The sequence below is a fragment of the Pseudophryne corroboree genome, chromosome 5, assembly GCF_028390025.1.
Source record: "Pseudophryne corroboree isolate aPseCor3 chromosome 5, aPseCor3.hap2, whole genome shotgun sequence".
In the NCBI taxonomy this organism is placed as follows: Eukaryota; Metazoa; Chordata; class Amphibia; order Anura; family Myobatrachidae; genus Pseudophryne; species Pseudophryne corroboree.
Genome location: NC_086448.1, coordinates 373,840,987 through 373,859,024, shown reverse-complemented (window position 1 = coordinate 373,859,024; position 18,038 = coordinate 373,840,987). Strand labels below are relative to the sequence as shown.

The 18,038-nt window shown below is 47.9% G+C and overlaps 1 protein-coding gene across 3 annotated transcripts in view; it reads right to left on the bottom strand.

Annotated features, from left to right (window-relative positions):
- The window catches only part of SLC12A7 (solute carrier family 12 member 7), a 952,187-nt gene that overhangs the window by 216,892 nt on the left and 717,257 nt on the right, over positions 1-18,038 (bottom strand). For all 3 annotated transcript variants that reach the window (XM_063922663.1, XM_063922664.1, XM_063922665.1), the window contains exon 8: positions 12,050-12,255. In XM_063922663.1, the coding sequence (XP_063778733.1) occupies positions 12,050-12,255 (206 nt within the window). The remainder of the gene's footprint in view (positions 1-12,049; positions 12,256-18,038) is intronic.

Here is an 18,038-nt window from a genome sequence, read left to right as displayed (position 1 = left end):
ACAGAGTATTTCAGGAGAAATAGCTAGACCAATCTACAACAAACTTGTTACACATATGACTTACACTCGGGAAACAAACACTGAGGGGGTCAGACACCCCTAGCACCCCTAGGGCTTGGTCAGCAGCACAAAGTATGTCAGCAGACAGCATAAATGTGGAAGGCCTGGAGCAATTTACAGCAAACTTGGTACACGTCTGACTTTCAATCTGGGAACAAACTCTGTGGGGGGTTAGACAAGGGGTGGGACAGCAGCACAGAATATTTCAGGAGACAGCATAACTCCAGAATGCCTAGACCAATTTACAACAAACTTGGTACACATATGAAATACAAGCAGGGAACAAACACTGTGGGGGTTAGACATCCCTAGGGTTGAGGCAGCACAGATTTTTTCAGCAGACAGCATAACTCTGGAATGCCTGGAGAAATTTACACCAAACTTGCTACACATATTACTTACGCTCTGGGAACAAACACTGTGGGGGTAACACACCATTAGCACCCCTGGGGGTGAGCCAGCAGCACAGATTATATCAGGACATGCATGATATGCAAGTGGTGACAGGGGCAGTGACATGATGTGAGGAGAGGAATGGAGGTAGCACGAACCCACACACTGAGAGTTACATAGTGGAAGAAGCACGGTCCCCCAGCAGCACAGACTATATCTGGAGATACATAATGTGCTGTGCTATATAAGAAACTGTGGAGTGTTTGGGGGAGGAGGATCTATCTATACTATGTTATTTATACTGTGTGTTTAATATTTAAACCAGGATTTTGATACCTACCGGTAAATCCTTTTCCCCTAGTCCGTAGAGGATGCTGGGGTCCACTTCATGACCATGGGGTATAGACGGTTCCGGTTCTTAAGACTTTTCAATGGGTGTGAACTGGCTCCTCCTTCTATGCCCCTCCTCCAGACCACAGTTATAGGAACTGTGCCCAGGGAGACGGACATTTCGAGGAAAGGATTTACTTTAAACTAGTGGTGAGATACATACCAGCTCACAAATCAACCATGCCGCACAACATGGCATTAAACAGAACACACGCCAACAGGCATGAATCAATTACAGCAACATGCTAAAACCAAGATAACACATCTTGTGTAACTGTAATAATAAGAATTTACTTACCGATAATTCTATTTCTCGTAGTCCGTAGTGGATGCTGGGAACTCCGTAAGGACCATGGGGAATAGCGGCTCCGCAGGAGACTGGGCACAAAAGAAAAGCTTTAGGACTACCTGGTGTGCACTGGCTCCTCCCCCTATGACCCTCCTCCAAGCCTCAGTTAGGATACTGTGCCCGGACGAGCGTACACAATAAGGAAGGATTTTGAATCCCTGGTAAGACTCATACCAGCCACACCAATCACACCGTACAACTTGTGATATGAACCCAGTTAACAGCATGATAACAGAGGAGCCTCGGGATAGATGGCTCACAACAACAATAACCCGATTTGTTAACAATAACTATGTACAAGTATTGCAGATAATCCGCACTTGGGATGGGCGCCCAGCATCCACTACGGACTACGAGAAATAGAATTATCGGTAAGTAAATTCTTATTTTCTCTGACGTCCTAGTGGATGCTGGGAACTCCGTAAGGACCATGGGGATTATACCAAAGCTCCCAAACGGGCGGGAGAGTGCGGATGACTCTGCAGCACCGAGTGAGAAAACTCCAGGTCCTCCTCAGCCAGAGTGTCAAATTTGTAAAATTTCACAAAAGTATTTGACCCTGACCAAGTAGCAGCTCGGCAAAGTTGTAAAGCCCAGACCCCTCGGGCAGCCGCCCAAGATGAGCCCACCTTCCTTGTGGAGTGGGCTTTTACAGATTTTGGCTGTGGCAGGCCTGCCACAGAATGCGCAAGCTGAATTGTACTACAAATCCAGCGAGCAATAGTCTGCTTAGAAGCAGGAGCACCCAGCTTGTTGGGTGCGTACAGGATAAATAGCGAGTCAGATTTTCTGACTCCAGCCGTCCTGGAAACATATATTTTCAGGGCCCTGACAACGTCCAGCAACTTGGAGTCCTCCAAGTCTTTAGTAGCCGCAGGTACCACAATAGGCTGTTTCAGATGAAACGCTGAAACCACCTTTGGGAGAAATTGAGGACGAGTCCTCAATTCTGCACAGTCCGTAAGAAAAATCAGGTAAGGGCTTTTACAGGATAAAGCCGCCAATTCTGACACACGCCTGGCTGAAGCCAGGGCCAACAGCATGACCACTTTCCATGTGAGATATTTTAAGTCCACAGTGTTGAGTGGTTCAAACCAATGTGATTTTAGGAAATCCAAAACAACATTCAGATCCCAGGGTGCCACTGGAGGCACAAAAGGAGGCTGTATATGTAGCACTCCCTTAACAAACGTCTGGACTTCAGGCACTGAAGCCAGTTCTCTCTGAAAGAAAATCGACAGGGCCGAAATCTGGACCTTAATGGATCCTAATTTTAGGCCCATAGACACTCCTGCTTGCAGGAAATGCAGGAATCGACCCAGTTGAAATTCCTCCATCGGGGCCTTTTTGGCCTCGCACCACGCAACATATTTCCGCCAGATGCGGTGATAATGCTTTGCGGTTACATCCTTTCTGGCTTTTATCAAAGTAGGGATGACTTCGTCTGGAATGCCTTTTTCCTTTAGGATCCGGCGTTCAACCGCCATGCCGTCAAACGCAGCCGCGGTAAGTCTTGGAACAGACAGGGTCCCTGCTGGAGCAGGTCCCTTCTCAGAGGTAGAGGCCACGGGTCCTCTGTGAGCATTTCTTGAAGTTCCGGGTACCAAGTCCTTCTTGGCCAATCCGGAGCCACGAGAATAGTTCTTACTCCCTCCCGCCGTATAATCCTCAGCACCTTGGGTATGAGAGGCAGAGGAGGGAACACATACACTGACTGGTACACCCACGGTGTTACCAGAGCGTCCACAGCTATTGCTTGAGGGTCCCTTGACCTGGCGCAATACCTGTCCAGTTTTTTGTTGAGGCGGGACGCCATCATGTCTACCTTTGGTTTTTCCCAACGGTTTACAATCATGTGGAAGACTTCTGGGTGAAGTCCCCACTCTCCCGGGTGGAGGTCGTGCCTGCTGAGGAAGTCTGCTTCCCAGTTGTCCACTCCCGGAATGAACACTGCTGACAGTGCTATCACATGATTTTCCGCCCAGCGAAGAATCCTTGCAGCTTCTGCCATTGCCCTCCTGCTTCTTGTGCCGCCCTGTCTGTTTACGTGGGCGACTGCCGTGATGTTGTCCGACTGGATCAGCACCGGCTGACCTTGAAGCAGAGGTCTTGCTTGGCTTAGAGCATTGTAAATGGCTCTTAACTCCAGGATATTTATGTGAAGTGATGTCTCCAGGCTTGACCACAAGCCCTGGAAGTTTCTTCCCTGTGTGACTGCTCCCCAGCCTCGCAGGCTGGCATCTGTGGTCACCAGGACCCAGTCCTGAATGCTGAATCTGCGGCCCTCTAGAAGATGAGCACTCTGCAACCACCACAGGAGAGACACCCTTGTCCTTGGGGACAGGGTTATCCGCCGATGCATCTGAAGATGCGATCCGGACCATTTGTCCAGCAGGTCCCACTGGAATGTTCTTGCGTGGAATCTGCCGAATGGGATTGCTTCGTAGGAAGCCACCATTTTTCCCAGGACCCTTGTGCATTGATGCACTGATACTTGGCCTGGTTTTAGGAGGTTTCTGACTAGCTCGGATAACTCTCTGGCTTTCTCTTCCGGGAGAAACACCTTTTTCTGGACTGTGTCCAGGATCATCCCTAGGAATAGAAGACGTGTCGTCGGGATCAGCTGCGATTTTGGGATATTGAGAATCCAACCGTGCTGCCGCAGCACTACTTGAGATAGTGCTACTCAGACTACCAAACTGTTCCTTGGATCTTGCCCTTATCAGGAGATCGTCCAAGTAAGGGATAATTAAAACTCCTTTCCTTCGAAGGAGTATCATCATTTCGGCCATTACTTTGGTAAAGACCCGGGGCGCCATGGACAATCCAAACGGTAGCGTCTGAAACCGATAGTGGCAGCTCTGTACCACAAACCTGAGGTACCCTTGGTGAGAAGGGTAAATTGGGACATGGAGGTAAGCATCCTTGATGTCCAGAGACACCATATAATCCCCTTCTTCCAGGTTCGCGATCACCGCTCTGAGTGACTCCATCTTGAATTTGAACCTCTGTATGTAAGTGTTCAAAGATTTTAGATTTAAAATAGGTCTCACCGAGCCATCCGGCTTCGGTACCACAAACAGCGTGGAATAATACCCCTTTCCCTGTTGCAGGAGGGGTACCTTGATTATCACCTGCTGAGAATACAGCTTGTGAATGGCTTCCAATACCGCCTCCCTGTCGGAGGGAGACGTCGGTAAGGCAGACTTTAGGAAACGGCGGGGGGGGGAGACGTCTCGAATTCCAATTTGTACCCCTGAGATACCACCTGAAGGATCCAGGGGTCCACTTGTGAGTGAGCCCACTGCGCGCTGAAATTCTTGAGACGGGCCCCCACCGTGCCTGAGTCCGCTTGTAGAGCCCCAGCGTCATGCTGAGGACTTGGCAGAAGCGGGAGAGGGCTTCTGTTCCTGGGAACTGGCTGTTTGCTGCAGCCTTTTTCCTCTCCCTCTGCCACGGGGCAGAAATGAGGAGCCTTTTGCCCGCTTGCCCTTATGGGGCCGAAAGGACTGCGCCTGATAATACGGCGTCTTCTTATGTTGAGAGGCTACCTGGGGTAAAAATGTGGATTTCCCAGCAGTTGCCGTGGACACCAGGTCCGATAGACCTACCCCAAATAACTCCTCCCCTTTATAAGGCAATACTTCCATATGCCTTTTGGAATCAGCATCACCTGACCACTGCCGCGTCCATAACCCTCTTCTGGCAGATATGGACAGCGCACTTACTCTTGATGCCAGTCGGCAAATATCCCTCTGTGCATCACGCATATATAAAAATGCATCTTTTAAATGCTCTATAGTCAGTAATATACTGTCCCTATCCAGGGTATCAATATTATCAGTCAGGGAATCCGACCAAGCCACCCCAGCACTGCACATCCAGGCTGAGGCGATTGCTGGTCGCAGTATAACACCCGTGTGAGTGTATATACATTTTAGGATATTCTCCTGCTTTCTGTCAGCAGGTTCCTTAAGGACGGCCGTATCAGGAGACGGTAGTGCCACCTGTTTAGACAAGCGTGTGAGTGCTTTATCCACCCTAGGGGGTGTTTCCCAACGTGTACGCTCGTCCGGGCACAGTATCCTAACTGAGGCTTGGAGGAGGGTCATAGGGGGAGGAGCCAGTGCACACCAGGTAGTCCTAAAGCTTTTCTTTTGTGCCCAGTCTCCTGCGGAGCCGCTATTCCCCATGGTCCTTACGGAGTTCCCAGCATCCACTAGGACGTCAGAGAAAACTAAATTGCAGGTAAAGTACACACTGGGACGGACGCCCAGCATCCTCTATGGACTAGGAGAAAAGGATTTACCGGTAGGCATCAAAATCCTGTTTTCTCATGCGTCCTAGAGGATGCTGGGGTCCACTTCATGACCATGGGGTTTATACCAAAGCTCCAGTATGGGCGGGAGAGTGTGGATGACCCTGCAGCACCGATTGACCAAACTTGAGGTCTTCATCGGCCAAGATGTCAAACTTGTAAAACTTAGCAAATGTGTTTGACCCTGACCAAGTAGCTGCTCGGCAAATTTGCAATGCCGAGACCCCCCGGGCAACTGCCCAGGATGACCCCACCTTCCTAGTGGAATGGGCCTTCACCGACGTCGGTAACGGCAATCCAGCCGTAGTATGAGCATGCTGAATCGTACTTCTGATCCAACGTGCAATAGTCTGCTTGGAAGCAGGACACCCTATCTTGTTGGGAGCATACAGGACAAACAGAGCCTCTGTTTTCCGTATTCGAGCTGTTCTAGCGACATAAATCTTCAAAGCCCTAACCACATCTAGAGACTTTGACTCAGTGAACGTGTCAGTAACTACTGGCACCACAATAGGTTGGTTTATGTGGAAAGATGAAACCACCTTTGGAAGAAAATGTTGACGAGTTCTCAACTCTGCCCTATCTTCATGGAAGATCAGGTAAGGGCTCTTGTGAGACAAGGCCCCCAACTCAGACACCCGCCGTGCGGATGCCAATGCCAAAAGCATCACCACTTTCCAAGTGAGAAACTTCAACTCTATCTTTTGTAGAGGCTCAAACCAGTCCGATTGAAGGAACTGCAACACCACATTAAGGTCCCATGGTGCTGCTGGAGGCACAAATGGAGGCTGGATGTGCAGAACCCCTTTCACGAAGGTTTGAACCTCTGGAATAGAGGCCAATTGTTTTTGGAAGAATACTGACAACGCTGAATTCTGGACCTTGATTGACCCCAATCGGAGGTACGCCTCCACACCAGCCTACAGAAAATGGAGAAAACGTCCCAACTGAAACTCTTCCGTAGGAGCCTTCTTGGATTCACACCAAGACACGTATTTTCTCCAAATACGGTGGTAATGTTTCGATGTTACTCCTTTCCTGACCTGAATAAGGGTGGGGATGACTTCCTTGGGAATACCCTTACGGGCTAGGATCCGGCGCTCAACAGCCATGCCGTCAAACGTAGCCGCGGTAAGTCTTGGTACACACACGGCCCCTGCTGCAGCAGGTCCTCGCGAAGAGGAAGAGGCCGAGGATCTTCTATGAGCAACTCCTGAAGATCTGGGTACCAAGCCCTCCTTGGCCAGTCTGGGGCAATGCAGATTGCTCGAACTCTTGTTCTCCTTATGATCCTGAGAATTTTTGGAATCAGTGGAAGTGGAGGGAAGACATACACCGACCGAAACACCCATTGGGCCACCAGTGCATCCACTGCTATTGCTTGAGGGTCTCTCGACCTGGAACAATATTTCTGAAGCTTTTTGTTGAGACGAGATGCCATCATGTCTACTTGAGGAACTCCCCAAAGACTTGCCACCTCTGCGAAGTCTTCTTGGTGGAGGCCCCACTCTCCTGGATGGAGATTGTGTCTGCTGAGGAAGTCTGCTTCCCAGTTGTCTACTCCTGGAATGAAAATTGCTGACAGAGCCTTTACATATCTTTCTGACCAGAGGAGGATCTTCGTCAACTCTGTCACTGCCGCTCTGCTTTTCGTTCCGCCCTGCCTATGTACGCGACTGCTGTTACATTGTCCGACTGGATCTGCACGGAATGATCTTGAAGAAGATGTACCGCTTGTTGAACGCCGTTGTAAATGGCTCTCAATTCCAGCACGTGTATGTGAAGGCAGGCTTCCTGACTTGACCATTTTCCTTGGAAGCTTTCCCCCTGAGTGAAAGCTCACCAGCCTCGGAGACTTGCATCCGTGGTTACCAGGACCCAGTCCTGAATCCCGAACCTGCGTCCCTCTAGTAGGTGAGAACTGTGCTGTGTAGCCACCACAGGAGCGAAATCCTGGCTTTCGATGACAGGATTATCTTCCGGTGCATGTGTAGGTGGGATCCCGACCACTTGTCCAACAGGTCCCACTGGAATACCCTGGCATGGAACCTGCCAAACTGTATGGCCTCGTAGGCCGCAACCATCTTCCCCAACAACCGAATGCACTGATGGATCGACACACTTGATGGTTTCAATATCTGTTTTACCATTTTCTGGATTTCCAGAGCCTTTTCCACCGGAAGAAATACTCTCTGAACTTCTGTGTCCAGAATCATCCCGAGAAAAGACAATCTTGTCGTCGGTTCCAACTGTGACTTTGGATAATTTATGATCCAACCGTGTTGCTGGAGTATTGACAGGGAGAGTGTAATGTTTTGTAACAACTGCTCCCTGGATCTCGCCTTTATTAGGAGATCGTCTAGATAAGGAATTATATTGACTCCTTTTTGACGCAGGAGAACCATCATCTCCGCCATCACCTTGGTGAATACCCTCGGCGCCGTGTAGAGACTAAAAGGTAACATCTGGAATTGGTAATGGCAGTCCTGAACCGCGAATTTCAGATAAGCCTGGTGAGGAGGATAAATGGGAACATGCAGGTAAGCATCTTTTACGTCTACAGACACCATGTAGTCCCCCTCCTCCAGACTGGAAATCACTGCCCTCAGTGATTCCATTTTGAACTTGATTCGTTTTAAGTAAAGATTCAGATTTTTCAGGTTTAGGATCGGTGTGACCGAGCCGTCCGGCTTCGGAACTACAAAAAGGCTGGAATAAAACCCCTCCCCTTGTTGTGACAAAGGTACCAGGACTATAACCTGATCCTGACATAATTTTTGGATTGCCGCTGTTACTGCTTCCCTTTCTGGAAGAGAAGCTGGCATGGTTGATTTGAAAAATCGGCATGGAGGAACGTCTTGAAACTCCAGCTTGTATCCCTGGGACACTATTTGCAACACCCAGGGATCCAGGCCAGACAGAATCCAACCTTGGCTGAACAGTTTGAGACGTGCCCCCACCCGAGCGGCCTCCCGCAAAGGAGCCCCAGCGTTATGCTGAAGATTTGGTATAAGTAGGGGTAGACTTCTGCTCCTGGGAACCTGAAGCTGCTGTGGACTTCTTTCCCTTTCCTGCAAAGAAGGGGGAACCTCTCGCTTTTTTGTATTTATTGGGCCGAAAGGACTGCATGTGCGGGTGATATGTCTTTTTTGCCGGTGCAGGTACAGAGGGCAAAAATGTTGACTTACCTACAGTAGCCGCCGAGACGAACGCATCCAGTCCATCGCCAAATAAGGCCTCACCTTTATATGGGAGAGCCTTTATATTTCTTTTGGAATCTGCATCCGCGTTCCACTGGCGAATCCACAACGCCCGCCGAGTCGATACTGCCATGGTAGCGGCTTGTGAACTCAAGAGTCCAATATATTTAATCGCTTCTAGCATGTATGCGGCAGCATCTTTGATATTCCCTAACTTAAGGAGTATCTCATCTTTATCAATCAGGTCAATATCTGATGACATGTTTTCTGACCATTTTTCAATAGCGCTACTCACCCACGCGCAAGCAATTGTGGGCCTGAGCAGCGTACCATTGGCAACATAAATGGATTTCAATGTAGTTTCCATCTTTCGGTCTGCCGGCTCTTTTAGTGAAGCCGTGCCAGCTGCAGGGAGAATTACCTTCTTTGTCAACCTGGGCAGTGCACTGTCTAACACAGGGGGTGACTCCCATTTTTTCCTGTCCTCCACCGGGAAAGGATAAGCTATCTGAATTCTCTTGGGAATACAAAATTTCTTTTCGGGATTCACCCACATCCCTTCAAAGAGTGTATTAAGCTCGTGGGAAGGAGGGAAAGTGACCTTAGATTTCTTTTCTTTATAGAAATAAGCCTTCACCTGAGTGGCTTCCGTGACTTCCAGAACTTCCCTTATAGCCAAATCATATATTGTATATTTTTTGCCAATTTATGATCTATTTCTCTGGAGTCACTATCGTCGACACAAGAATCAGTGTCCGTGTCGGTATCAGTATTCCCAATATTCGCAAATGGTTTCTTATGTGACCCAGAGGGGTCGCCTGCAGATGGAAGAACAGAGCCCTGAAAAATCACATCCTCCACAGATTTTCTCTAGCACTCAGCATGAGATTCAGATTTATCTAATCTCCTATTGATATGATGCATACTATCACGTAAGCTCTTTCACCCATGCAGGCTCTTGGTGTGCCGGCAGCGCCACCACATTACACTAAAATGGTTTCCTCCGGGGAGGAACTCCCTGCCTCTGACATGTCACACACGTGTACAACACACACACACACACACTGGGACTTATAGGGGACAGACCCACAGTAAAATCTGTCAGAGGGACATAGTTTAGGAGCAGCCAGTTCACAACCCCAGCGCCAGTATCTAATGCCTGTGAACACAGAATGCCCACTGACATGCAGCGCTTTTTACACAGTAAAACACACTTGTAAAGCACCAAATTCGCTTGTGCCCCCCCCCCCCTGTTTTGCACCCTGATACTTGTAGTCAGAAGTAAAGGAGGACCAGCAATGTCTCTGCAGCCTGACGAGAGAGAAAACGGCGCTGAGCAGTGTGCTGGCTGCCTGAGGAAGAAGCTCCGCCCCCACAATGGCGTGTTTTTACCTCAAAAACTTTTCAAAATATTTATACTGGCAGGGGTAGGGCTGTGCCTGGGCATCTTATGCCCCCTTTGTGCCAGTTTATAGAGGTGTTTTTGCTGCCCAGGGCGCCCCCCACCGCGCCCTGCACCCTGCAGTGCCTGTGTGTGTGGGCAGCAATGGTGCGCTGTGTTCCCGCCAGCCGCTCTGTACCTTAGCCGTCACTTTTCTTGATAGAAGATCTGTCTTCTTCTACTCACCTGTCTTCTGATTTCTGGCTCTGTGAGGGAGGTGACGGCGTGCTGTGGGAGTGAGCATCTAGACACGGCTAGCGTTCAGTACCCTTCAGGAGCCAATGGTGTCCTGTCAGCCAGAAGCAGAGCCATGAAACTCTTCAGGAAGTTGGTTCCTACTTCTGCCCCCTCAGTCCCACGAAGCAGGGAGACTGTTGCCAGCAGTTCTCCCTGAAAATAAAAAACCTAACAAGTCTTTTCAGAGAAGCTCAGTAGAGCTCCCCTAGAGTGCATTCAGTCTGCCTGGGCACATTTCTAAAACTGAGGTCTGGAGGAGGGGCATAGAGGGAGGAGCCAGTTCACACCCATTGAAAAGTCTTAAGAGTGCCCATGGCTCCTGCGGAACCGTCTATACCCCATAGTCATGAAGTGGACCCCAGCATCCTCTAGGACGTATGAGAAATTAAAGTTAAGTTAAATTACACGTTCTTCACCTACTTCACTCAAACAAACCCTGACAATTTCTGAGCCATTTTTGAAAAAAAAAAAAATTTGTCAGCTAAGTAGTTATGTAAGCCTAGGTTAAGGGGCAGATTTATTAAGCTTGGTGGAGTGATAAAGTGGAAGGTGATAACGCACCAGCCAATTAACTCCTAACTTCCATGTTATAGGCTGGATTTAAAAAATGACAGCTAGGAGCTGACTGGCTGGTGCGTTATCACCTTCTACTTTATAACTTCACCAGGCTTAATAAATCTGCCCCTAAGTGCCTGGAGCTATGCAAGTACTATCTGCGTGAACATTGCAATTAGCCTCGGAAGCACTAGCTAATGCGTATTTCTGCCTGCATCTCAATTCCACGTTAAGTATACCCTTGGTGATAGTCGTTGGCTTACTGCAGGCAGTATTTGAATAGTTCTGGGCACTTATCCTTGGAGTTAAAAGTTAAGTCCCGAGGCTAATTAAATCACACCCTTTGTGTGATAATTATATAAATAAGTAATGCTCAACCTAATACACTTCAAATGTTGTATGTGCGACCTCAAACCTTCAAAAAAAAGTTACTTGTGATCACTAATATATTCCCAAAACGAATGCAATACACCACACCACTCATCCCAAAATCCCTCATATCTATCAGACCTTCACATGTCATAAAAACCCCCAAAATGATGTAAAAAAAAACCAAAAGCCTAATGTGCACTCATTCAATACACCATTCAAACTTTAGCACATAATTCCCCTTTGCATTCCCACTCATACATGCCCCAACTCACTGAAGTTTCAATCACCACTAACTACTAATATAATGGTCAGTAACTGAATTATTGATTTCATTATTAATTGAACTTATTATTAATGTCAGCCTCTGGAGACCACAGGGGAACATCAGAGGAGGAGATCTGTCTGCCCTAATTAGATGTGTTGTGTGACTTCTCAGTGCTGTGTAGTTTGTTCTCCTGATGTGGAAGCCAGCTGCTCCCATCATTTCCAGTCTTCTCTGGTTATATATACATAGAACAGAGGGTAAGAGAACATGGATATGGAGGCTGCAAATGGAGGCTCAACAGACCACTGTCAACCTTAGGGCTGCCTATTGCCCTTCATTGATATCTAGATCTAAGAAGAGAACAACATTTTATTGTATAGCTTTATATGAAAAGCTATTTTAAGCAACCTTTCAGACTACATATGTCTAACCAACTATTGCATCATATGTACCTTTAAAATGGACTCACCAATAAGAACACCACTAGCAACTCCAGGAATTCCTTGTATATTGGTTACATTGTTCAATTCAAAATACTGGTCACAATCCCAAATTTGATTTACATTTGTACAAAATTTGTTCCACAATTCTTCATTAACCGTATCATTAGAGATATATTTGGCACAATCTTTAAGGGTCCGAGTGGATAAAACACGGTTTCCAAGAAGGCAAATGCTGTAAAGCAAAATAATGCATTAAACACTATGGTTTAAAATACATATTTCCTGTGTTGTTGTACAAAAACTACTAAAAACAAGTGTTGCAGTTTTTAGAACTAATTCCCAAAGCAACAGATAATATACCTGCTGGTAAGGAAGGGCTGCAGTGTAATACAGTAGAGGAACTTTAGCTTTAATTTTCTATCCTGTACTAAAATAATAATAATAATAATAATAATAATAATAATAATAATAATAATAAGTAAATAAATTACATACACCACTTAAATTTACGGTCGTATAAAAAAAAAAAAAGGATTTTAATTACCTACCAGTAAATCCTTTTCTCGTAGTCTGTAGAGGATACTGGGGTCCACATTAGTACCATAGGGTATAGACAGGTCCACTAGGAGCCATGGGCACTTTAAGAATTCAATAGTGTGGGCTGGCTATTCCCTCTATGCCCCTCCTACAGTGCCCGAGGAGACGGATATACTTTGAGAGAAGGATTTAACAGAACAGTGGTGAGATTCGAACCAGCAAACACAAAAAAAGAGGAAACCATGCTAAGCAAACTTGAACAGGAACAGCAACGGCTGAACCAACAATAATACTTAACCAAGTAACAGTGCAGAAGTCTACGGACTACAAGAAAATAATTTACCGGTAGGTAATTAAAATCCGGTTTTCTCTTACATCCTAGAGGATACTGGTGTCCACATTAGTACCATGGGGATGTACCAAAGCTCCCAAACCAGGTGGGAGAGTGCTGAGGTTCCTGCAGAACTCATTGACCAAACAGAAAGTCCTCAGAGGCCAAAGTATCGAACTTGTAGAACTTGGCAAACGTGTTTGATCCTGACCAAGTAGCTGCTCGACAGAGCTGTAAAGCAGAGACACCCGGGCAGCCGCCCAGGAAGAACCCACTGATCTAGTAGAGTGGGCCTATACTTTAAGAACCGGCAATCCTGCCGATGAATAAGCCTGCTGGTTAGTAAGCCTGATCCAGCAAGCAATAGACTGCTTTGAAGCAGGACACCCAATTTTCTTGGGATCATAGAGAACAAACAGGGAGTCAGATTTTCTGTGACGAGCTGTCCTCTTCACGTAGATCCTCAAAGCCCTCACATCATCCAGGGACTTTGAGGTAGCAGAGGTATCAGTAAGAAACGGAACCACAATAGGTTGGTTGATATGAAACGCAGACATCACCTTAAGAACAATTACTGACGAGTTTTGAGTTCAGCTCTATCCTCATGAAAAACCAAACAGGGGCTTTTTTGTGAGACCACGCCTCCATTTCGGACACACGCCTTGCGGAAGCCAAGGTCAACAGTGTAACAGTCTTCCACGTAAGAAACTTAACGTCAACCTCCTGTATAGGTTCAAAACAGTCAGATTACAGAAACTGCAACACCACGTTAAGATCCCAAAGTGCCGTGGGAGGCACAAAGGGTGGTTGGATGTGCAGAACCCCCCTTCAAGAACATCTGAACCTCAGGGAGGGAAGCCAATTGCTTCTGGAAGAAAATAGACAAGGCCGAAACCTGGACTTTCAAGGAGCCCAAACGTAGGCCCACATCCACACCAGACTGAAGAAAAAGGAGAAAACTTCTCAGTTGAAATTCCACAGCAGGAAATTTCCCGTTTTCACACCGCGAGAAATATTTTTTCCAAATACGGTGGTAATGTTTAGACGTTACCCCTTTCCTAACTTGGATCAGGGTTGGAATAACCTTGTTCGGAATGCCTTTCCGGGCTAAAATCTGATGTTCAACTTCCATGTCGTCAAACGTAGCCGTGGTAAGTCTTGATAGACGAAAGGCCCCTGTTGCAGAAGATCCTCTCGCAGAGGTAGAAGCCATGGGTCATCCAGGAGCAACTCCAGTAGATCCACGTACCAGGCCCTTCTCACCCAATCTGGAGCAATGAGAAATACTTGAACCTTTTCCCTTTTTATTCTCTTGAGAATTCTTGGGATTAGTGGAAGAGGTGGGAACACGTAAACCATCTGGTTAACTCATGGAGTCACCAGAGCGTCCACCGCCACTGCTTTTGGGTCCCTCGACCTGGAACAATAGCGATTTAGCTTCTTGTTGAGACGAGAGGCCATCATGTCTATCTGTGGAATACCCCACCGACTTGTTAAAGACTCGAACAGCTGCGGGTGAAGGCCCCACTCTCCTGAATGCAGGTCGTTTCTGCTGAGGATGTCCACTTCCCAGTTGTCCCAGAATGAAGATTACCGAGAGTGCCACCGCGTGTCTTTCTGCCCAGAGGAGAATTTTTGTTACCACTGACATTGCGGCTCTGCTCTTCTTTCCGCCCTGTCAGTTTATGTACGTTACGGCTGTCAAATTGTCCAACTCAACCTGAATGGCTTGATCTTGAAGAAGATGCGATGCCTGTAGAAGGGTGTGGTCTATGGCCCTTAGTTCCAGAATGTTGATTGGGAGAATGGCTTCCTGACTTTACCATTTTCCTTGGAACTGTTCCCCCTGAGTGACTGCTCCCCAACATCTGAGGCTTGTGTCCGTGGTTAGTAGAATCCAATTTTGAATCCCAAATCGTCAACCCTCGGTCAGGTGAGAAGTCTGGAACCACCATAGAACAGAAATCCTCTGGTGCATGTGAAGATGTGATCTGGACCATTTGTCCAACAGATCCAGCTGGAATGGCCTGGCATGAAACCTTCCGTACTGCAGAGCCTCGTAAGAGGCTACCATCTTCCCCAGAAGGCGAATGCACAGATGCACTGATATCCGGGTTGGTTTTAGGACATCCCGCACCATTGACTGGATTACCAATGCCTTTTCCAATGGAAGAAACACCTTTTGTTCCTCTGTATCCAGGATCATTCCTAGGAACGGAAGCCTCCGTGTAGGTTCCAGGTGGAATTTTGGCAGGTTCAGAATCCACCCGTGATCCTGGAGAAGTCTGGTTGAGAGGGTATTGCTGTCCAACAACTTCTCCATGGAAGGCGCTTTTATCAGCAGGTTGTCCAGGTATGGTATGATGTTCACTCCCTGTTTGCAGAGGAGAAACATCATCTCTGCCATTACCTTGGTGAAAACTCTTGGTGCCGTGGAAAGGCCAAATGACATGGCCTGAAACTGGAAGTGACAGTCCTGCAGTGCAAACCTTTGATACCCCTGATGAGGCGTCCAAATCGGAATGTGAAGGTACGCATCCTTGATGTCAAGACACACCAGGAATTCCCCCTCCTCCAGACCTGAGATCACCCCTCTCAGAGACTCCATATTGAACTTGAACACCCTTAAGTACGGGTTCAGTGACTTGAGGTTTAAAATGGGCTTTACCGAGCCGTCCGGTTTCGGAACCACAAACAGGTTTGCAGGTGAAGAGGAACTGGAACAATGACCTGAGTCAGTACCAGTTTTTGAATTGCTGCTTGTAAGGTCGAACTGGCTTCTGGAGAAGCTGGTAAGCCGGATTTGAAGAACCTGGTAGGTGGGAGTTCCTGAAACGCCAGTCTGTATCCTTGTGCTATAAGATCTTTGACCCAGGGATCCTGGCATGACGTTGCCCAAATGTGACTGAAACAACGTAACCAGGCTCCCACCTGCCTGTCTTCCAGGCAGTGTGTTTCACGATCATGCTGAAGGCTTTGAGGAAGCAGACCCTGAGGCCTGTTCCTGAGAACCTGCAGCTGCGGGTTTTCTGGGCTTACTTCTAATACCTTTGAAGGCTGCAGAAGAACCATTGAATTTGCCCTCGAATTTAGCCGTCTGAAAGGACTGCTGAGTTGGAGCAGAGTAGGCTTTCCTTGCCGGGGTAGCTGCGGAAGGAAGGTATGTAGACTTATCCGCCGTAGCCTTGGATATTAGCTTATCCAGTTCATCTCCGAACAGGACCTCTCCTGCGAAAGGCAGATTTTCCACTCCCTTCCTGGAGTCTGCATCCGCAGTCCACTGGCGTAGCCACAATCCCCTGCGTGCTGACACTGCCATGGCAGTGGTGCGTGCGCTGAGCACCCCAATTTCTTTTATGGCTTCCACCATAAAGTTAGCAGAGTCCTGGATATGCTGTAGGAGTAAAATAATATTGTCCCTGGTTAAGGAATCTAAACCATCAATTAGGTTACCCGACCATTTAGCGATGGCCCTAGTGATCCATGCACAAGTAATAGTGGGTCTCTGGGCCACCCCCGCCGCCGTGTATAAACATTTGAGAGTGGTCTCAAGCTTGCAGTTAGCCGCGTCTTTTAAGAACGCAGCCCTGGTTACCGGTCAGACTATCTTACGCGACAACCTGGATGCGTCCACAATTGGAGGGTTCTCCCCTTTCTTCCTATCATCTAATGGAAAGGGAAAGGAAGAAATCAACCTTTTAGGGATCTGAAATTTCTGGTCAGGGTTTACCCAAGCCTCTTCAAAGAGGGCATTCAATTCATTTGAAGCGGGAAAAGTAGCTGAGGATTTCTTGTTAGTATTAAAATAAGATTCCTCCTCTCCCTCCTCTGTCCTGTGAGGAATGTGCAGGACAGTTTTGATAGCCTCAATGAGGGCCTGAATCCCCTGTGACAGGACAGCACCCCCCCCCCCCCCCACTCACATCCAGTTCACCCTCCTCTGGATCTGATGTATCAGGATCAGCATCAGCCTGTATGATTTGGGCAAATGGCGAGGGCTTGAGACGCAGGCATGTGAGCCGAGTCTTTATTTATCAGGTCATCCATAGACTGCCGTGAGAATTGCGTCTCCTTCTCATTATGAGACAGTTTAGTGGAAATATTAGAAATCATCCCTTTTATGGAAGCTAACTATGGGGGTTCAGCCCCACTGGACTGGGAGTGGGCACTATCCTGGGCACAGGGTAGTGAGTCCCCAGGGGATGAGAGACATTCCGCTGTACAAGAACCACAGTCCCTGGACATGATTGTGAAGGGACACCCACACACAGACACCAGGTGAAAACACAATATATTTAGGCAGGGTCTTCAGAGAGACACAGAAGTCAGAGCCAGCCAAACAGCGCCCTTTTAGTAAAAGTGAAACTTAGCTGGGTAGCAAGAACTAACACCTCAGTAGTGCTTATAATATTAACACTGCTCCACCCCTTCACTAAGACCCCCTGGTACCGCTGAGGAGACTTGGAGTCCTTGTGGGGGAGCTGCGCTTCCCTGTGAATGCTGCCTGTATGAGCTGCAGAGAGAAAATGGCGTTGGAGAGCTGTAGGATCCGCTCTGATTGAAGCCCCGCCCCCTGTAATGGTGCGCGGCTTCCCGCATTTATTATACTGGCCTGAGGTAATATAATGTCCAACCAAGGGTTAAAACCCCTGTTAGATAGTTGTGGCCAGTGTGAGTATCAATGGTGGCTCAGCACGCCCCTCACAGCGGGACACACTGCAGTGTGTGCTTTCTGAGCCCCCTGGAGCACAGCCTGTATTCAGAGCTGCGCTCCCACCCTTGTGCCACCATTCCCGCTGGCGACCCGCTAACCGGGACGCCGGCGCTGTACTCACCACTCTTCTGTCTTCAGGCTCCTAGGGGGTGGCGGCGTGCTGCAGGAGGGTACGCTGCGTTTTGGTGTGGCTTGCAAATGGCTCCTTCATGAGCTCAGTGTCCTGTCAGCAGAGAAACGGGACCATTAACTTTAAGAAAGTTGGGCCGTTCTCCCCCCTTAGTCCCACGAAGCAGTTAGACTGCTGCCAAAACAGACCTGACTGAAAAAAAACATTTAAAATAAAGGTGGAAAACTCTTAAGGAGCTCTCCAAAGCGTGACTGGCTCCTCTGGGCACATTTTCTAAACGGAGTCTGGTAGGAGGGGCATAAA